Source organism: Pithys albifrons, chromosome 1, assembly GCF_047495875.1.
Source record: "Pithys albifrons albifrons isolate INPA30051 chromosome 1, PitAlb_v1, whole genome shotgun sequence".
Lineage (NCBI taxonomy): Eukaryota > Metazoa > Chordata > Aves > Passeriformes > Thamnophilidae > Pithys > Pithys albifrons.
In genome coordinates, this window is record NC_092458.1 from 87643090 (window position 1) to 87664109 (window position 21020).

Sequence of the window (21020 nt, forward strand, 5' to 3'; positions counted from 1 at the left end):
CTTGCAAAGTAAATTAAGCTAAAGAGCAGATAAGACACTTCTGAGTGAAGACAGGGGTATGTGATTAGTTTGGCTAGTTCTCTGTGCAGAGAAAGGCTAAAATTTATTAGTGCAGTTTTCTTTTTAGCCCAGACTCTATACCCTGCCTTGTAGACCTCAGTTCTTTCTTATTAAAATATTTCACTTATTCTTTGCAGCTTCACAGAATTAAAGGAAGGTTTGTTGGACTGATGTGAAGAAGTGGCACACCAAAGTGACAATTCTGTGAAGTTTTGCTTTACACTTTCTAAATTGCCGGAAGTTCAGTGATAGGGAGGCAGTAGCTGCAAATTCATGGCTACAGAATTTCAGGATGGGGGAGACAGAATATAAAGTGATGTGTTGAAGAGTAATTCTTTCTGTCTTCTCTTTTTAATTGTGTTGTGAAGGAATCATGACGACCTCAGGAAAAGAGAATTTCCGACTGAAGAGCTACAAGAACAAATCTCTGAACCCCGATGAGATGCGTCGCAGGCGGGAGGAGGAGGGTCTGCAGCTGCGGAAGCAAAAGAGAGAGGAACAGGTAAGGCACAACAGTTGAGTGTCACCAGCCCTTAGTCTCATCTTGCTTTGTCTCTGGTTTGTGCTTCTCCCAAACGCCTTCTCAGTTGTCCCTGCCCTCCAAATTCATATGCTGTGTGTCTGAAATCAGCATTGCTTGCAGACCTTTGGCCTCTTCTGCAGGCTCTGTGAGACTCAGAGTGACTGCTCCTCATCCACGCAAGTGTAACATTGGCCAGAGCAGCTCAAAGATTGAACAAAACTGTGTGACCTTGCTCTGAAGGTGATTGATGAGCTCCTGTTTTGTTCTTTATTTCTTTATTTTCTAGTTGGTGACTCTAATCTCTGTTCAGAGAGGTAAGCCGAGGTGAAATGGAAGGAAACATGGCAGCTAGAATAATGAGAAAGTATGACTAAGTCCTTAGAAGTTGCAGTAATGACTTTCCTGGGGGAAGGAATAGTTCATTGACCTAATTCTTCCTAGGTGGTTGTCTTGAAGTGTCAGCTTTTTTGTTTTTTGAGTTTTTTTTCCTTTGTTTTTAGCTGAACAGCATCACAAAAACAACCTCAGGCCCCTGAATTTGCTTATAACTTGTCAATATATAAATTATGGTTTAAATTTGTATTTTAGCACATTTGTTGAGCTTCAGTGGTCACATCATACAGTATAGGTAGGTACGTATGGCCAAACAATGGTGAGCACTCCGGGCTCTGGATCACAAGGTCGTGAGTTCGAGTCTCAGTGGGACCATCCCCCGGCAGTTCAATGCCTCCCTGCCATCCCATCCCGTCACATCTCGGATGCTCAGCAGGGTCAGCCCCGGTTAGTACCAGGTGCTGTGACAGTCCCGAGGACTTCCCTGTCACTGTCCAAGCTCGCTCGGCCGTGGCAAATGGACCTCAGGACTGAAACGGTGGGGCCAGTTCTGCGCACGCTGTGCCTCACCTAAAACATCCACTGCACAGGCTCGCAGGGCACCACCCCCAGTAGCTTAGTAGGAAAAGCATTCAGTAAGAATTCAGCCTGTCACTGACGTACAGTTGCTATAGACTTAGCAGTTTTGCATACTGTGTTCTGCCTGTCTGATGACACCAAGTTGTGAGGGAGTGTCAACCTGCTGGAAGGCAGGAGGGCTCTGTAGAGAGACCTGGATAGACTTGAGAGATGGGCTGATTCCAATGGGATGAGGTTTAACAAGGCCTAGTGCTGGGTCCTGCACTTTGGCCACAACAACCCCCTGCAGCGCTACAGGCTGGGCACAGAGTGGCTGGAGAGCAGCCAGGCAGAAAGGGACCTGGGGGTTCTGATTGACAGGAAGCTCAACATGAGCCAACAGTGTGCCCAGGTGGCCAAGAAGGCCAATGAGATCTTGTCCTGTATCAAAAATAGCGTGGCCAGCAGGACCAGGGCAGTGATCCTTCCCCTGTACTCTGTGTTGGTGAGGCCACACCTTGAATGTTGTGTTCAGTTCTGGGCCCCTCAGTTCAGGAAAGATATTGAGGTGCTGGAGTGGGTCCAGAGAAGAGCAACAAGGCTGGTGAAGGGACTGGAGCAGAAGTCCTATGGGGAGAGGCTGAGGGAGCTGGGGTTGTTTAGCCTGGAGAAGAGGAGGCTCAGAGGTGACCTCAGCACTGTCTAGAACTACCTGAAGGGAATTTCTAGCCAGGTGGGGGTTGGTCTCTTCTCCCAGGCACTCAGCAATAGGACAAGGGGGCATGGGCTCAAGCTCTGCCAGGGGAAATTTAAGTTGAAGTCAGGAAGTAGTTCTTTGCAGAGAGAGTAATCAGGCATTGGAATGGGCTGCCCAGAGAGGTGGTGGATTCCCCATCCCTGGAGGTTTTTAAAGTGAGATTGGCCATGGCACTGAGTGCCATGATCTGGTAAAGGGACTGGAGTTGGACCAAGGGTTGGACTTGATGATCTCGGAGGTCTTTTCCAACCCAATCGATTCTATGATTCTATGATTCCTGAAGTCAATAGGCAAAGCAGCACCTCAAAGCTTATCCTATGTATAGTTGTCTTCCAAAGCCCTCTTTGCTGTTGTAACTCACGTACAGACCCTCTGCGGGTGTTCTGTGCATATCTGCAGTAACAGAGCAATTCCTCAGGTCTCTGAGCCCCAGCATCCTCTGCAAGAAAGCAATTGCCTGGAAACTAGAGATAGCTTGTACATGGAGGTGGATGGTAAAGGAGAGAAGGGAACATCAGTGAAAGTGTTCCAGAAATGTTGGAACCAGTCTTTTAGCATGTTGCTGTTTTCATTTACTCCATGGTTAAACTTTGTTCGTGCACTGTCAGGTGAGGTGCTGTAAGCCAGCATAGTGGCTTCTTTCAGGTAATAGCATAAGTAATTTTTATTGCAGCCTGACAGGACATGCTCTGTGTGTATTGGCTGTGCAATATGTATTAAATCCTTTCTCTCTTTAGTTGTTCAAACGCCGTAATGTTGCAACGGCTGAGGAAGAAGCGGAGGAGGAGGTGATGTCAGATGGTGGCTTCCATGAGGCGCAGATGAACAACATGGAGATGACTTCGGTAAGTGATAAGAAAGGAATACAGTTTTTATTGAAACTGGGCAGGTCTGTTGTGCAGCGGTTTGGGGGAATAGAATTCCAGAAGAATGTGAAAAATGCATTCAAAGAGCTTATGGACAACTCTGAAACAGCTGTCTCAGTGACCTACCCTGGATCAGATTACATGAGAGAAAAATGTTACGGGTAGAGTGAGTGGTTTTCAGAGGATATGCACTCAAGAAAATGAAGTAAGATGTCACTGTCCCGGCAGGCTGGTACTGCCTGGTTTTGATGAGTGATTTTATCAACTATTGCCCAGATTTGTTGGTTTTTTTTAATCTGAAATGTGTAATGTTTGAAACATGAACATAGAAATGAGACAGTGTGTTACTGCAGTTTATGAAGTTCTAAAGGGGCTCAGTGGAAATCCTTCTTAGCAGACATTCAAGTGGCACCTCTTTTAGCCAAGGTGTTGGAAATGCAGCTCGACCTGGCTTATGTGGATGCTTGAGGCTATAAACTCCTTTCCAAGCTAGAAAAAGACTTTAGTGAAAATCAGACTTTTTTTGGTTTTTCCCGGTTTCTTTACCACTGTCCTCTCCCTGAAAAGAAGCATGGTAAGGATTTCAGGCTGTAACAGAGAGGTTTGAGGAATGTACAGTCCTCACTTAAAAGTCTAACCCTTGATCTTCACACGGTCTATACTGAGACTATGCAAGTGACACTTCCATAGGAATCAGGCTGGGATTTGTAGTCTCTTGGTGATAATGTGAGCCTTGAAAATTACTGAGAAACAGAAAACTGTTTATAAACAATGTGGAAGTTCATTAATAGAATGTATAGTTTTACTCTTCAAGATAGTCCTCAAATATCTGACTAGTCCTAAATACCATTAATCATGTGTGTGGAAGTTTATATAGATAGTAGAAAGTAAGGCAAGGATTCTACTTAATTGAGATATTGTCATTATATGGTTTGCTGTGTTAAATATCATTAATTTCAGACTTTACAGCTGGAGCTGTTACAGACCAAGCTTAAGTATTTTCAGCACTGTCATCTGTCTCCCTGTCTAAAGGTTGGGATCAGATGGGTCTGAGGATTTAGATGAGAAGTGGAAGAAAAAAATCTGACTTTTCTTACACTTCTTGACATAGGTATACATGTGTGGTAAACTGTCAGATTTTATTTGGCATAAGGAGTGTGTCTGATTTAATTAGCCATATTATTTGAAACCATTATTATTATGGAAAATGTAATACTGTTACTTTATGATGATGACAAGCATTCGGTTTGGCAATAAATGACAGTTCCTGTACGTTTTGGGGTAAGAGAGTAAGTCAAAATGTAAATGTTAGAGAAATCTAAACAACAGCACAATCAAGGTAGTGTTCTTGCATAAAAATAATTGCTACTTCAATTTAAACTTACCTTTTTTTGGAGCTGACAGTTTTATGTTTATTTTAGTGGAGGGGAAAGAATACCAGTGAAAGATTCTGAAGAGTAATTTTCTTGCTGTATGTTGAGGAAAATTTGGCTTTGGGCTTCCAGCAAAGAGAGGTTGCACTTGAAATTACGGTGCTTATGTAGATGTATGTGTATGATGATGCCTTTGTTGTCTATAATGGTCTTACCTGGGTTTTTACCCAATAGGAGATTAACTTGATACTGGTTTAGCAAATGTAACCTGTTTTCTACTAATCCCAGATTTTTTTTCCCTTTTGCTCTCTTACCACTGTCATTGTTTCCTGGTATGAATCCCAGAGTGCCGTCATCACCTCTGATATGATTGAGATGATTTTCTCCAATAGCCCAGAACAGCAACTTTCAGCCACCCAGAAGTTCCGAAAGCTCCTTTCTAAAGGTAAAGGAAATTACTTGGAGAAAAATGTACCAGGGAGACTTCTACATGTTTTTAATTTGACAGCAATAAAGATTGAGTTTCACTGATACCTCTGGGTCAAGCTGTGCTTTACAAAATGTCACCTAATATATGTAATAGTCACTTCTTGTCTTGGAATCTGTACCAAGTGTTGCAGATGTAATGTCTCCTCTTGAATGTAAGTTTAAGTGTTGTAGGCAGTGTCTTTGTGGCTCAAATATGCTGATACACTGAAGTTTCTCTGCACATGTGCAGCCCAGACTGCACAGAACTGATGCTGTGAAGCTGCTCTGCCTAAATTACTGAGCCTGTCAGTGCTTTGAGTCATGTTACCTCATTACTGTAGGCAGTCCCGTGGTGTAAAGGAGAGCACTCTGGACTCTGAATCCCAAGGACCTGAGTTCCAGTCTCAGTGGGACCATCCCCTGGCAGTTCAATGCCTCCCTGCCATCCCATCCCGTCGCATCTCGGATGCTCAGCAGGGTCAGCCCCGGTTAGTACCGGGTGCTGTGACAGTCCCGAGGACTTCCCTGTCACTGTCCAAGCTCGCTCGGCCGTGGCAAATGGACCTCAGGACTGAAACGGTGGGGCCAGTTCTGCGCACGCTGTGCCTCACCTAAAACATCCCCTGTGCAGGCTGGAAGGGCACGTGGGGAGAGCCCTGCCCAAATCTGCGTTTGCCAAGTCTGGCCATACATACACATACACCTCATTACCTCAGAATTAAGACTGGAATTTTCTTGTGTTGACAGATAGGAATCCATTGCCTTTTAGTAAATTATTGTAGAAAAAGAACACACTCTCAGAAAAGTCTCAGTTTTTTGTGGATATTATTATGATGCAGTAATTTGAGAATTTCCCCACAAAGAAAAGAATGTATCTAACTTTACTTTTTGTTTTGAACAGAACCAAATCCTCCAATAGATGAAGTCATAAGCACACAAGGAGTGGTGGCCAGGTTTGTGGAGTTCCTCAAACGAAAAGAAAACTGTACATTACAGGTATACAAATACAAATATATCTGTCTTCCTAGTTTAGGAAGGAATTTGGTGATGCAAATTATAAAAAAAAATTGTTTAACTATACTTCCCCTCTTTCCTCACTATGTTAAAAATGCTGTTTTATCTTAGAGTTTCTAGCAAGTCCTCTGGGGACAGGAGAGAGAGGTCTGAGATGCATTGAGTGATGGATGGGCTGGGGTCCTCACACTTCAACCAAAACAAATCTTGAAATTTGGAACCTGGGAACTGAAAAACTATTAAACTGAACTTTGATGTTTGTCTTTTTTTGTACTAATTGAAGACAGTTTTAAATATTTTGAATTATAACTTAGATTTTTAATTAATTAAAAAAAAGTTTAGAATTAGAATCTGTAGTGATAAAAGCATAAAAACTTTGAAACTTACTGTGGTTTGCAAACTGAATTGCATCTGCTACAATGGTGGCTGATTTTTCTTGGACCTTTGTCTCGTTTCCACCTGTCTTTTTTTCTGGTCAAAGTTTTTCTGGGTTAGTAGAAAGGGAAGGAAAATGAAACACCTTGTAAAAGGAAAAAATATGTTAACATGTAACTAGTAAATATGATGTGTAGGTTAGAATCAGCATTCTCTCAAAATCCCTGAGGCAACAGGTTTGTGAACGCCATGTGAAATCCAAGTTTTGTGAAGTGGAGATATGCGGAAAATTGATAGTTTTCTTATACATTAGAGAAACCATTTATGGGTATTATTTTTCAGATTGATATCCACAGAATTCCAGAGCTCTGTTAGCTCCCTCTGAGGAGTCTGTGGACAGTAACTAAGAGTATGGATCGTATTTAAGCCAGTTGGTTTGCAACTCCTGTGGAGAATTTGTAAGCTATCTAATGTAAAAATAATGGAATGCCTTTTATTAGGCAGATAAATAGAAGCAATTCTTGTGGTGTAACATACTGATTTTTTCGTGGAAATAGGAAAATTCAAAGTGGAAACTTGCAAGTTTGTCCTGAAGAATTTCTAAGAAAGTAGTGAAAATATAAGCCTGAATATGTTGCTCTTGATATTCCATTCTACCTGGGCAATTTTCCTTCGTCTTGCCAAATCTCTCTGCCTGCTTGGCAGTTCAGGGTCTGCATGTAGAATTTTTGCTATGACAAGTTAGAAGTTCCCCTAACCTCACTTTTTAATATTTGATTTCTCTCTGTCAGTGTTTCCAGAAGTATTCCTTTGGGCTTGGCATTCTAGGTATTCCTGACTGCAGCTTAGCTGTGGAAGAAAAGGATTTTCCACTCATTATGATTGAATATGGAAACTTCCATGTTTATGAACTTGCATGTTTATGGGAATTTTTCTTCTCTGTTGTCAATGGAATATCCTGTAAAAACTAGGCTTCTGGTATCAGTGGTAGGAAGGCCTAATTTATTAGAGATTCCTCTGTCCTGTTTTCACTCCAGGTGAGTTCCAGAATTAAAAAAGCTCCCTGCTTCAATGTGGTCACTTACACAATACATGAAAATTTGTCTTGTGTGCAAATTCTTTTTGTGATGAAGAGAGAAATCTTAAAAAAGAGCAATACTACACCTCTGTCCTTTACATGTGACTGTTCCTTAGTTTATACATCCTGGATTGTCAGGTGTCCACAGAGGAGAGGGAGGGACTGTCACTCACTGACCTTTGTGTGACTTACACTGGAGACAGTCTGAGTCTCCAAGGTATGAATAGTTCAACCTGGTAGAACAAGGGCAAGCTCTAAAATACGATTAAAAAATCTCTTTGGTTGAAATATAACTAATAGTTGTCCTACACTATTTCAAAATGGTGTGGCGGTCCCGTGGTGTAATGGAGAGCACTCCAGACTGAATCCCAAGGTCCTGAGTTCGAGTCTCAGTGGGACCATCCCCTGGCAGTTCAATGCCTCCCTGCCATCCCATCCCATCACATCTCGGATGCTCAGCAGGGTCAGCCCCAGTTAGTACCGGGTGCTGTGACAGTCCCGAGGACTTCCCTGTCACTGTCCAAGCTCGCTCGGCCATGGCAAATGGACCTCAGGACTGAAACGGTGGGGCCAGTTCTGCGCACGCTGTGCCTCACCTAAAACATCCACTGCACAGGCTGGAAGGGCACACCCACGTGGGGAGAGCCCTGCCCAAATCTGCGTTCGTGAGCTTTGGCCATACATACATACATACTATCTCAAAACACTGGATACTTCAGGAAAAGTCAAATTACAGGAAAGCAGGTACATTTTATGTTGGACTTAAGCTCTGGCCTGAGTGTTGTTGTGCTTCTACTTCATTAATAATGGCTCTTGCTGTCTTGACATTGTGCGATCCTGGTGGGGGTTGGTCTCTTCTCCCAGGCACTCAGCATTAGGACAAGGGGGCATGTGCTCAAGCTCTGCCAGGGGAAATTTAAGTTGGATATCAGAGAAAAAATTCTTTCCAGAGAGAGTAATCAGGCATTGGAATGGGCTGCCCAGAGAGGTGGTGGATTCCCCATCCCTGGAGGTTTTTAAACTGAGATTGGCCGTGGCGCTGAGTGCCATGATCTGGTAAAGGGACTGGAGTTGGACCAAGGGTTGGACTTGATGATTTCGGAGGTCTTTTCCAACCCAACCGATTCTATGATTAATTTTGCAGCCCATTTTTTTTGTGTATAACAGTGATGTATTTTGGAGTTGTTTATTTTGATCACATCTTACTAGAAGATAATTTCTTCTTTAGCTGATTAGGAGGGCGTGATTAATTGTATTTTCAAAGTCTTGAATAACACTAAAAAATGAAAAACCTTACAAGTCTAGGCTTAATTCTTGAGTTATTATTTCAGACCTATTTCAGAATTTAATGCATGTCCTTAGCAGGAGTTGTTTTTATGATTAAATCCTAAATAGAAGTCTTTGCAGCAGTTCAGAGATAGATAGTTTTGGAAGGCGTAACAGGATTTTCACTGGAATACTGCTGAATCAGCATCAGTTAGAAATGTCAGAATTGGTCATTTATAGATTACAACTTTCCATTTCTATTTTTCGTAGATTTTTGCCTTTTCATTCGAATTTTTGCGGTCTTTTCATTCTGAATGTAGCTAATAAGATTTAAATTTGTTAGTGTAGTGCTAGTTTTTGAACCAAAAGCATGCAGTAACCTGCCAAAATCTGGATTTCTAGAATCTGTATTTTCTGAGGCCTGTGTCAGGTAGTGTTAAAATTTGCATTTCAGCTTAAAAAGTTGATGCTTTTGCAAGTTGAGATTAAAATAAATTACAAAACCAATTAAAATATGCAAAGCATTAATTCAGGATCTCAGTTTTGCTTCAGGTCTTGGGAAAAAACCATCATACAGTAGCAACACTTGACAGCAATACTGATCACCGTAGTATTTTGAGTTTTTTTAAAAATCTACTTTTTTTTTTAAATCTCCTTTAATTCTTTCATTTGCTTCATACCAATCAAGCTTTTTCAAACAATGTCTTTTCTTGCATCTTCAGGAATATCATTGGCAATTCAGTGAATACAGGTGCCATGGTATGAGGGAAAACACATTTTTTTTGTGTATAGGTTGTTAGCCAGTGAGCAAAGGCAAGATAAATGCAAAGCCACCAAAAATATTTGAAAAGCCACAGCAGACCTGATGTTCTCCTAAGAAAAATCTGTAAATTTTTATTTCAAGTGATAGTGGTAACTCCTATCACTATAATTCTGATTCTTACTTTGCAAATTGTCTGTTAATTCATAATATCTCACATTTTTCCTGTGCCAGTTCTTTCTGGTTGAGAATGGCATTTAGGCTGCATGTTTGTTGTAGCATAGAAAGGTCCTTGTAAACTGCCTTTTGTATTTTGTTTTCCAGTTTGAAGCTGCGTGGGTGCTGACAAATATTGCCTCGGGAAACTCCCTTCAGACTCGGATAGTGATCCAAGCAGGAGCTGTCCCCATCTTCATAGAACTGCTGAGTTCAGAGTTTGAAGATGTTCAAGAACAGGTAAAGATTGAGAATATTTTTGAACAGTGTGAATTTTGCATGTGTGTGTGTTGGGTTGTGGAGTTGGGAGCTTTATGTTTGATTTTTTTGTTTGTTTTGTTTGTTTGTATGTTTGTTTTGTGTTTTTTTTTCCTTTTTCTCCCCTTTGCCAGAATGGAACAAGGCTATCCTGTAAGAAAACTTTTAGAGAAAACATAGTATTTGGCAGTTTTGCACAACAGTTCCTTTTTGCTTAGTGTGTGTTAGGATATCTAAGCAAGTACTGTATTTTTTCTCTTTCTGGAAATGTATATTTAACCACAGTCAATGGGGTGATGCATTTTCATCTCTAATGGGTTAGTATTTTCCTGTGAATTGAAGAATTCAGGGAGCCTTGTTTGAATAATTGCTTTAGAGATGGAAAGTGTGTGCTTGTTTCTCCAAAAGATAAAGTGTGAGTGGAAATTATAGTTTGTTCTCTACAAAGAAAATTGTAGTTTGTTCTTTAAGTTCATTACAGCATAGATGAATATTTTTTCAGGAGCACAGGGATCAGTGTAAAGCACAGACCAAATATTTGATTCAGTTGTTTCCACGTTAAGTCCATAACTTGTGTTTGAACAAAGATGTATTTCAGACATATATAATCTTGCTTTGAAGACTTAGGGTGATGAAACATTAATGATGTTAACAAATTTAGTTTCAGCCAGTCTTAATCCCAGATTGAAATTAAGTACCTTTACTGTACAAATTTGACTAGCCTTGGATCCAGGTATTTGCTTTTGTTTCATTCTCCACTTGATTAGCTCTGTGTTTTTTCCTGTAACTTAAGCTTTCCTTGAGCAAATGGAATTAAGTGCTGAATTCTCATTATTAAAGTCTTTCTGCAGCATTTGATTTGGTTTTTGGTGACCCTTTTCAGAATGTTGCTTTGCTTCAATATCTTTTTGTGCTGGTGAAATGACAAGCACTGGATCCTTTCATAGCACTCTGTCAGCAATGCTGTTTGCAGGGTTAGCACCTCATCCTCATTTCTGCTGGTTACTTTGGTGTGTAAATATCCAGGATGTCTTTGCGGACTCTTTGCCACAGGAGCAGCGAGCTCAGGTTAAGCTGATTATCCTGCATGATCCGTTGTTCTTTTCAGAGTCTCTGACTTCCAGGCTTCAGTTCTCCATCCTGTGAGTGTGACCTTCATTCTCTGTTCCTGGATGTCTGACCTTGCATTTGGCTGCATTGAGATGCGTGATTGGAGGAGTCCCAACTGATAAACATGGGATTGCTTTGTGTAACTTGCCTTTCTTTCTTGTTGTATTGTATTGTATGGCCAGACTTGGCAAACACAGATTTGGGCAGGGCTCTCCCCACGTGCCCTTCCAGCCTCCACAGGGGATGTTTTAGGTGAGGCACAGCGTGCACAGAACTGGCCCCACCGTTTCAGTCCTGAGGTCCATTTGCCACAGCCGAGCGAGCTTGGACAGTGACAGGGAAGTCCTCGGGACTGTCACAGCACCCGGTACTAACCGGGGCTGACCCTGCTGAGCATCCGAGATGTGACGGGATGGGATGGCAGGGAGGCATTGAACTGCCAGGGGACGGTCCCACTGAGACTGGAACTCAGGTCCTTGGGATTCGGAGTCCAGAGTGCTCTCCTTTACACCACGGGACCGACCTTCTTTCTTTCTTACAGCTATCCCAGAATGTACCACCTCTACTTAGAGTTGCCAAACGTCTTTCACGAGACAGAATTTTTTTTCCAGTTGCTTACAGTTTTCAAGCTGTTCCACTTTGCAACTTTCCATTTTCAATGTTTTGTCTCAGACTGAGTTATTTCTGACAAGGCTTTTTTCAGAGAGATTGAATTCAGGTGTTTGAGAAAGTATTAAAGAACCTATTTTTGTGTCCATTTTTTTAGCTTTGGGGAAATGAACCTGCTACTGTTGTAGAAATTAGAAATGTGATAGGGAGCTGGCCAAAATGGCAGATAAATGCTGTGTTCTGCCCATGTGAAAATCCATCCATACTTAGCTAAATTATGCCTTTCAGAGTATGTCCTCTGGGGGGTTGAACTTGACTTTGCTTTCCAAATTCAGCCATCACTTTTAGAGTGCTGTTCCTGCAGAATCATTGAATATGGCAAGGACTACTTTTATTTTTCCTAATGACTGATCTTTTGTGCAAGACCTAACCTATTTTTTTTATTAGATGGTTGTTGTCATCCCTGCTGATGATCAGAGAGGCTCTTAGATTAAGTTTGCAATCTTCAATCTTAAGATGGATGAATTAACAGAACAGCTTAGGGGCCACAGTTAAGTAGTTTATCTGTCTCCTCCTTCCCCCTTTGCCTCCTGGTAAACTGCTGACATGTTAAAGGTTGCAGGCAGGCAGAGTGGGTTGGTTGTAATTGCTGAAAAATATTCTTCTATGCAGTTCAGGTACTGCTAAATCCACAATCTCTCTATTACCAGAAATCTCTAAATACCAGTTGCAAATTGCTCTGTAGTAAAAGAAAGCAAGTGCACGACTGCAGAGTGTTACTGACACGTTTTCATAGTGAGTTTCTGTGCTGCAGCTCTCGAGGCTGTAGCCCTGCTCAAAACCTGACACTTTGGGTTTAATAAAAGAAATTCGGCTTTTTTTCCCCAGCAGCTTTAAAAAAACCCAAACACTTCAGCACAATATCATCCAGAAAAAAAACTAAAAACATTAAGCACTAAAAAGAGTTCGCTCTTATGCTTCTGTAGTACAGGATAACGTTAGTACACAATTGCACAGTATTTTTCCAGATGACTCTTGTCTCATTCAGTATATGCACAGATTGTTGCCCTGGTAACAGATGAGTGGGTAGTAAAGGAGGCTTTTATTTGTTGTGCTGTGACCCTGTTTGTTTAAGTTGGAACACATTATAGTGCAGGAAGGAGAATAGGGAAGAAATTCTTACAATTTAGACGATTGTAGGTTTGTGAGAAAAATGTTTCTTCTGCCTAGTGCCTGATGCTGGGTGATTTGCTTCCTTCAGTTTTCAGTAAGTGGATGCTCAATGTGAAATATTTCCATTTCATTTTTCAGTTGAGGACAACCCAGCAGAGACTTTTATATTTAGGCCTGTGTTTTGAGCAGATCTGACCCTGGGCTTCTCAAGCTGGATTTTTGGAACTGGAAGATATTTGGCCATAATTTTCTGCCGTGTATAATGATCATCCTGATCTTGTCTCACAGTAGGACTGTGAAGAGTGTTATTTGCAAGCAACTCTTGCTACACTGGCAACAAATTACAAAAATACAGGAAAATACAGAAAATATAATGACATGTTTTGGGCAGATAGGCCAGAAGGTAACCCTACAGAATCACAGACTATTCAGAGTTGGAAGGGACCCACAAGGATCATCGAGTCCAACTCTTAAGTCAATGGCCCACATAGGGGACAATCATATAGTAAAGGATGAAGAGAAACAGAAATATTGAAGGCTGTGTTTAGTAAGTCATTCTTTGTTCCAGATGGGATAGTAATTCTGTAGAAGGAAGTGTTAGTGGTAAGTTAATTTTGAATGTGCAATATAGCATAAACAAAAATATTTATTATATTTTTATTTTACTTACTGGCTAGTCATTATCCATTGTTTTTGTCTTAGAGTAAGTCAGTCTTAAAGATTTACATGTTGGTTTTGTCTTTTATTTGAAACTTCTCTTTAGCAGTGGCTCAGGAACAGATACCAGTTTACCTTATCTTTTGATCATGATTTTCCAACATGTGTTTCTCATATTTGTAAACCAGTTTTAATCTAATGTGTGACACTTTTTCCTTTGTGTATGTTTGTTTCTGAGTCTAGTGAAGATGCCAAATCTGTGGTTTTATAGTAGGCTGTGAGGGAATCTTTATAACTATGTTTAATAAACAGCATGTATGTAGTAAACAACATGTATGTAATTAAATGATAAATCTTTTTACAAGACCTGTTTCCCATTGAGCTATACAGGCTGACTTTTAATTACCCTGCCATGCTTGAACTCTTTCTTTGCTTGCACTGCATGTCAGTCTCTCAGATTATATGTTGCTCTTTCTCTGCGATTAGTGGTCAAATAATTTCGCATCTATTTTTTGCATTAGAGAAACTGAACTTAGCACAGAATCTTTATTATTTATTAAATCTCTTGGGCTGCATCTTCCCATCTCTCCCCCTTCCAGGTTTTGGTTTTTAGATTTAGTCAGTGGTGTATGCCCTCGCCTTCTTCCACTTATCACAATTTTTTTCTTCCAAAAGATACCTAGTAATTTTGATATGCCCACTTGAAATTATGTGTATTGAAGGACTCCATCAAAACCTTCAGTCATGCTTAAGGCTGATCCAGCTTCAGCAGTGGCTTAGCTGCTGTTCTTTCCTGACTTTCTGTGCTGCAGTACTTAAAACTGAGATATCAGCTTGGGTTGCCTTGATGAACACTGAATTTCCTTCCAAAGCCACGCAATGCGTTGTGCTCCCTGTCGAACATGATTGAGATTGTCTCACAGTGACAGATACGTGTCATCATGATCCGCTGGACAGACGGTGGCAGGAGCATCCATCCCCAGCTGCCCTGTTCCCTGTTGGAAAGGTCTGCATTTTCAGCTGAAGCAACCAACATGTTTTTCCCTTGGTATTATTCAGTTTCTTGGGGAGGTCCCGTGGTGTAAAGGAAAGCACTCTGGACTCTGAATCCCAAGGTCCTGAGTTCCAGTCTCAGTGGGGACCGTCCCCTGGCAGTTCAATGCCTCCCTGCCATCCCATCCCGTCACATCTCGGATGCTCAGCAGGGTCAGCCCCGGTCAGTACCGGGGACTGTGACAGTCCCGAGGACTTCCCTGTCACTGTCCAAGCTCGCTCGGCCGTGGCAAATGGACCTCAGGACTGAAACGGTGGGGCCAGTTCTGTGCACGCTGTGCCTCACCTAAAAAATCCCCTGCGCAGGCTGGAAGGGCACGTGGGGAGAGTCCTGCCCAAATCTGCGTTTGTGAGCTTTGGCCATATATATATACATATACATTCAGTTTCTAGTTTTATTACTAATTCCTTTGGTAACCATCATTTGCTTGGCAGAGGTGACCTGAGTCTGGTGTCCAAGTGCTGTTTGGCTTTTACATCAGTAGTCCTACTAACTAACTAGGTCCTAGTAAAAAAAAAAAATCAGGAAAAACAGCCAAGGCGTGAGCATGACCTATTCCCTCTGTTTGGTGGTTGAGATGAGAGAAATGGGGAACTGTGACCACCCAGCCACTGACTGAAGGTGTTTGTTTGGGGCATTGTGGAAGTCATCTCCCAGGAATATGGCCTTGTGGTGTCCCTCCTTGTGTCCACTTTCCCAGTCACACTTGGATACGAGCCAGTCTTCACCATCTTCATCTCAGTATTAGATCCATTTCCCAAGTATCTTGGGTTGAGCTGGCAAAATGCCAACTGCCCGGTACAGAGCGTCAGAGCCTCCCTCCCCCTGCCGAGAAAAGAGAGGGAAAAAAACACCTCTGGAAACTCAAACTAGGTTTATACTTAAACTAATTATATATATTTATACAGAAAAGAGAAAAATAAAACTACAATGTAACACACAGTAACACAAGTTAGAATTAACAAAAATAACTCCCCACTTCCCACTGAACACAAATCTCACCATTCTAACTACAAATCTGGAGAACTCAATTCCCCAGAGACAGACCCAAGCGAGAAGACTAGGAAGAAGCATTTTACTTCCCTAAGATAACATGGTGGTGAGCTGGTGTGCAGCCTGGTCCTCCCATCCCTCCTGGGACAGCAAAGTGTGTCCTTCTGGGATTAAGGCAAAAGACCAAAAGAGACAGAAGCTCCACCTCCCTCTCTTTTTATACTTCTTGGTGCTTCTTGATGATGTCAGATAATATGAAATACCTCTTGGTTGCTTAAGTCAGGTGATGCTTTTCCCTTCTAATCTCTGTCACATCCTTTGGGTCTGCTGAATTAGGCCTAACTAAGGCCCAGCTGAAACTAAAGCCAAAACTAGCGTGGGTGGTGCCCTTCCCAAACCTTTGTTCGCAAAGCCCAGCCATGATGACGATGACCACACCGAGTCAGCAGCCAACCGTAGAGAAAGAGTTGATTCTTACTTCATAATATTTCTTAACCCCCGAGAGGCACAGAGTCTGTGCACTGTTGGTGGCTGCTTTAGCACTTGGTGTAATATCCAAAGTCATAGAGAAATAATGGCTGAGAGTCTTCAGTATCCATGAGAAAGTGGAGGGTTGTCAAAAAGCACTGCAGACTATTCACAGAAGGCACCATATGGTTCAACAGTACTCTACAAAACTTGCACTTTACTGTTACTGACTACTGAAGTTATCCAGCACTGCTGGAACAAATATTGGAGTTCCATAATGAGCAAAATAAACTGGAGAACTGTGACAGTTCCTACCCCACTGTGAGCAATAAGTGGAAATTTATACAGGTGCCAATGAACAAGGCAGGATTTGCATTTTCAGTTTACACACAGCTTTCTGCCTACGATATGACCCTGAGATTAGCTCAGTTGGTTAAAACTTGGTTGTAATAATGCCAAGGTCATGGGTTCAATCCCCTGTATGGGCCATTGACTTAAGAGTTGGACTCGATGATCCTTGTGGGTCCCTTCCAATTCAGAATAGTCTGTGATTATATGAGCTAAAAAGTCAGACTGCAAATCTTAAAATTACAGATTCTTGTCATCTTCAGGTCTGGATGTAGATGTTAGGAAGTACTGAAAGGGAATTTTTTTAGAGCGAAATAATTTTTTTATTTATTAAGCTCTGAAATTTAATGGAATTAAATATCCTTTTAGCTCTGCAACTGTCCAGTAAAGAAGATAAAAACATTTGGCATGTGTAGAATGAAGCCAACATGTTATGGCAAGCATTTACATCTTGAGGAGTCCACAAAAGAAGAAATGGAAATCACTGAACATTATTCAGACAAATAAAGCCTGAAGAAAGTTGCATTGTTCTTCTGTTGTCTGTGCGAACCATGTCAGAGCTTTGTATTTATGGCAGTGTCTGTTGAGAGGGGTTTAAAATGAGCTTGACTCAGGTTCATCACTTATCTGGAGACCTGGAGTAATTCCTTAAGGAAAGACATCATCCTTGTTGAATGAACCTTGCATATTTTTCTAAAGATAATTTCGGTTTATTTGCATCTTCTTGTCCTATCAGTCATTAGCATTGTAAGGATTTCTTGCAACAGTCTCCTCATACCAGGTCCTGTTATATCAGACTTCTTGGCCAAGACTTTTACTGACATAAAAAAAATCAAGAGTGGTAAAGCAGTAGAGATGCTAATTAATTTCTCTGGCCAGACTTTTTGATATGAGACTTGCTGTTGCAAAGCCAGTCTGTCATTCAGGGTCAGAATGGATTCTTGGATTAAGTGATTATCACTGTTGTCAACCCTAAAAATAGATATTACGATAATGGCAGAAACAAAGACCACAGACAAGTGAAATGTGTTTGCCTTGTTTTAGTGTCTGTGAGGCTGTCCAGGTAAGGAGTCCGTGTCTTCACACAGTTACTCACATGTTCAGTGAAAGGAAATGATTGCAAATTCTAACCTTGCTCACTCCTAAATGTTTTAGAAGATCCACAAGTATTTTTAGAACCGTCTGAAATCATAGACTTCTCATTGCTGCAGAAATACTGTAGGTACAGAAAAATCAAGTGTGAGCAATTCTGATCTATATAAGATACTGTGAGACTGAAGGCAGCTGAGAATAAACAAAGTTACAGCTGCTTGGAGGAGTTGGCAGCTCCTCAGAGGTCTCTCAGAGAACTCCTCAGGTTTCTCACAGCACACCAGAGGTGTTCCTGAAAACATCTAGGATAAGTTCTCCAAAGCATTGGACTTGTGAGATATGGGTTATAACTAATGGGGATTTGTGGCTCTATGGTGTGAGGTTCAATTTAACTCTTATAAACTGTGTGTAGTGTGTAATAAAGGGGCATTCACTTGATCACATTGATCTGTGTGTGGTGTCCAGTTCCTCTGCCATAAATTTATTGTTTACTTTAAAATACAAACATTACAGTGAGTAAATAGTGTGGCTCCTTAGTGTTCTAACACGAATGATCTTTTGCAGGATGTGGTGTTTGTCCTGTCTCTTAAGCTCTTTTCTGGTGGCTGTCTTCTGCATCTTGTGTCCATGAGGCTGCCAGACCCAAGGTTATGCTTTTCAGATAAAGTGTTGTCACAACAGTCATGAAAGAATAAGAATTGGAATGAAAAATAAGTATTCATGACAAAGATCAGTTTGGGGGTACGTTGCATAGTGATAATGGCTGTGCTGTTTTGCAGCAAAGGTCAGTATAGTCTCGTGCCCTGCCTGTCACTGTGGCTGACAGCAGAAGCCTGGAAAACAGTGGGAAACAAAACAAACTAATCCTCCCCCAGAATAGTCTCCTACTCTCTTAACAACTTGCAGTTTAACAAGCTCCGATCCCATGGTATTGTTAGTAGTACTGGTACAGAGGAGGAGCCTTTTTATTTTGTAAATAGCAAGCTGACATCTGTATCTACACTTTGTGTATACATCTGGTTTTAGCTGTATTAGTTCTGCAGGGTTTGCTGGTGCATTTGGGCCTCCAGAGTGGCTGGAGTCTGTTTGTCAGAGTGGCATATTTTTTTTTGTTGCTGTTTATAAAAACATGTTGCAGGATAAATCTAATGCAGTAAATCAATTGACATTACATCAAAAGTGAATAAATAAGTTTATTTTGGGTTATCCAAGAATTTTCTTTAGGTAACAAATTTGACTTATTTTGCCATTTATGTTTAGAGGAGCAATTTATTTCAAATAGATACAGGAATAGAGAAAAAAATGTTTGTGTGAGGAACTTGCCTGTTTTGAGTTGGAGAAAGTTATGCAGTGTAACAGATTTTACTACAACTAAATACATAGCCTTCAACTGAAGAGAAATTTGAGGAGGGCATTTGACTGCTGTGTATGATAAATAGGATTGCCTTGGTCCTCTCTGGGAAGAATTGAGAGTATTTCCAGTAGTTGTATGGATACACATATCTATAAAGCCAAAAGCCAAATTAAGTGAAACAAATAAGCAGATACACATATCTATTTGATGTGACTTAGCTTTCTGCTAACTTGAAATAAATATCAAATGTGATTTTAGCTTTCTTATGTGACAAAATATTGTCTGCAGTTTGCATGGAATTCATAACATCTCTTTTGTACTTAGATTACCTGAAATTTATTTAGGTATAGTGGACAGTGATACCAAAAATGCCACTTGGCCCAAATGTATAAATCAAAAATGATTTCATCTTTCATTATCATATTGCAGAGGGTGGATTTCATGCAGCTTTAATTCTGATATTTTTGATCTTCTCAAAATGAAGTGTTACAGTAGTACTGATGCTCAGGGGAGAAAAGTACCTGTCCCTGCATTTTGCCATGCATAGGACTTAGTCAACAACATTGGTTCTGTCTGGTATAGTTTTATCTTAGAAAATGTGTCAATGCCTATCTCAACTCTTTTGATTCTGAATATGGGTTTATTGTTCATATAGATTCTCATTTTTGTCTTAGTTGTTGTCATCATTCTTAGTATGACTGTGTAAGCAATGCATACTTTTATGACTTCTTAGGGAATACGAGTATGGGCTGTTCCACATAAACACTTTGGAGTAGATACAGACTTGCTTGACCTGTGCTATGAACATCTGGATTTAAATTAGCTCTGAACAAGGAGGAGTGTAGAATTAGAATGTTACTAAGCCTGAGGAGATGAGCTCATCTCTTATATTGTAGATAGAGCAAAGTTATGTCTGCCTACACAGTCTTTGGAGACATTCATGTTGGCTGTTATAGTATTCCTCTTAGAACTGTATAAATATTCCTGAATTGTACAGTGAGTTTGAGTATGTACCTGTAATCCTCAGCCAGGATTCATTCCCCCTCTGTACATTGTCCAGGCTGTAACAGTTAAACAGAGTATCTCCCAACTCTAGGCACATTATATTGGTGGAATTTTGAGAATAAAACCAGTTACTGATTTGTTTTTCATTACAGGCAGTGTGGGCTCTTGGCAACATTGCTGGAGACAGCACCATGTGCAGAGACTATGTTTTGGACTGTAATATCCTGCCCCCTTTATTGCAGTAAGTCTGTTTTAATTTGTTTTCCAGATTTTTGCTTGATTGTCTGACAACACTGAAATTTGCTTTTTGCCTTGAAGAATAGTAATTATTTGACTGTTTTTTTTTAATTGTGGGCTAATCAGACTTTTTAGTGGGGAGCCTTGAACTACATTTGTAGTGAAGATAAAATGGAAACATGTTTTAGAAGCAGCTAAGCTGGAACTATTTTGTACTACAGTGTGGGTGGATGCCTGAGGTCATTTTAGAGTCACAGAATAATTTAAGTTGAAAGGCACCTCTGGAGGTCATCTAGTCAAAGCCTTTCTTCATAGCAGGTGAGATCAGATTAGGTTGCTCACCTACTTAACCAGTCAAATTTGGAACATCAGAAGTAGATTCCTTAACCACCTGTGGCAACCTGTTGCAGTATTTGAGCATGGCAGGGTGAATCATGGTGTTCTGATACCTAATCAGAATTTTCTGATCTACTTTGTGATGGTTTTCTCCTTTCCTGACCCTAGGATCTGGCCTCCTGTTTTCTGTATCCACCTGTTAAACTGTTGCCAGCAGAACTTGTATCTCCCCTTATCCAGTCTCTAACGCTGAACAAATCCCATTGCGTGCCAGTTCTTGAGCCTGCTAATTATCTTGATGGTTATCTGCTGAAACAGTGACACCATCTTGTGTTGTCATGCCCAAATTACGATTACTCAGTCTCTGTCTTTTGCAGATCCTGTTTGCAGCAGGACAGTTCTCCAGTGCTCTCATAAAGACATTGGTGCGCTGTGGGATGGCTGTGAGAAAAAGAAACTGTATTGTTAAACTTGTGGGAAAATGAGGCCTTGCCTTTCTACATTTCCCTGTGCCAAAGTGGGGCTGAAGTCTGAGATTGACATAAAAATTCAGTTTGGCTAAGAGAGGACTCTCCAAAACGACCTGCATGTGCTCCTCCTATAAGGAATTTCGTCACAATTCCTGCACCTTTTGACTGTTAGTCTGCCACACAGTATCTAAGCAATTAAATGAGCACAC

At 41.0% G+C, this 21020-nt stretch overlaps 1 protein-coding gene across 2 annotated transcripts in view; it reads left to right on the forward strand.

The window, feature by feature from the left end:
* KPNA1 (karyopherin subunit alpha 1) overlaps positions 1-21020 on the forward strand; it is a 60380-nt gene that overhangs the window by 15153 nt on the left and 24207 nt on the right. For both annotated transcript variants that reach the window (XM_071559407.1, XM_071559411.1), the window contains exons 2-7: positions 429-562; positions 2969-3076; positions 4816-4915; positions 5840-5934; positions 9756-9887; positions 19921-20009. In XM_071559407.1, the coding sequence (XP_071415508.1) occupies positions 434-562; positions 2969-3076; positions 4816-4915; positions 5840-5934; positions 9756-9887; positions 19921-20009 (653 nt within the window). In that variant the 5' untranslated portion in view covers positions 429-433. The remainder of the gene's footprint in view (positions 1-428; positions 563-2968; positions 3077-4815; positions 4916-5839; positions 5935-9755; positions 9888-19920; positions 20010-21020) is intronic.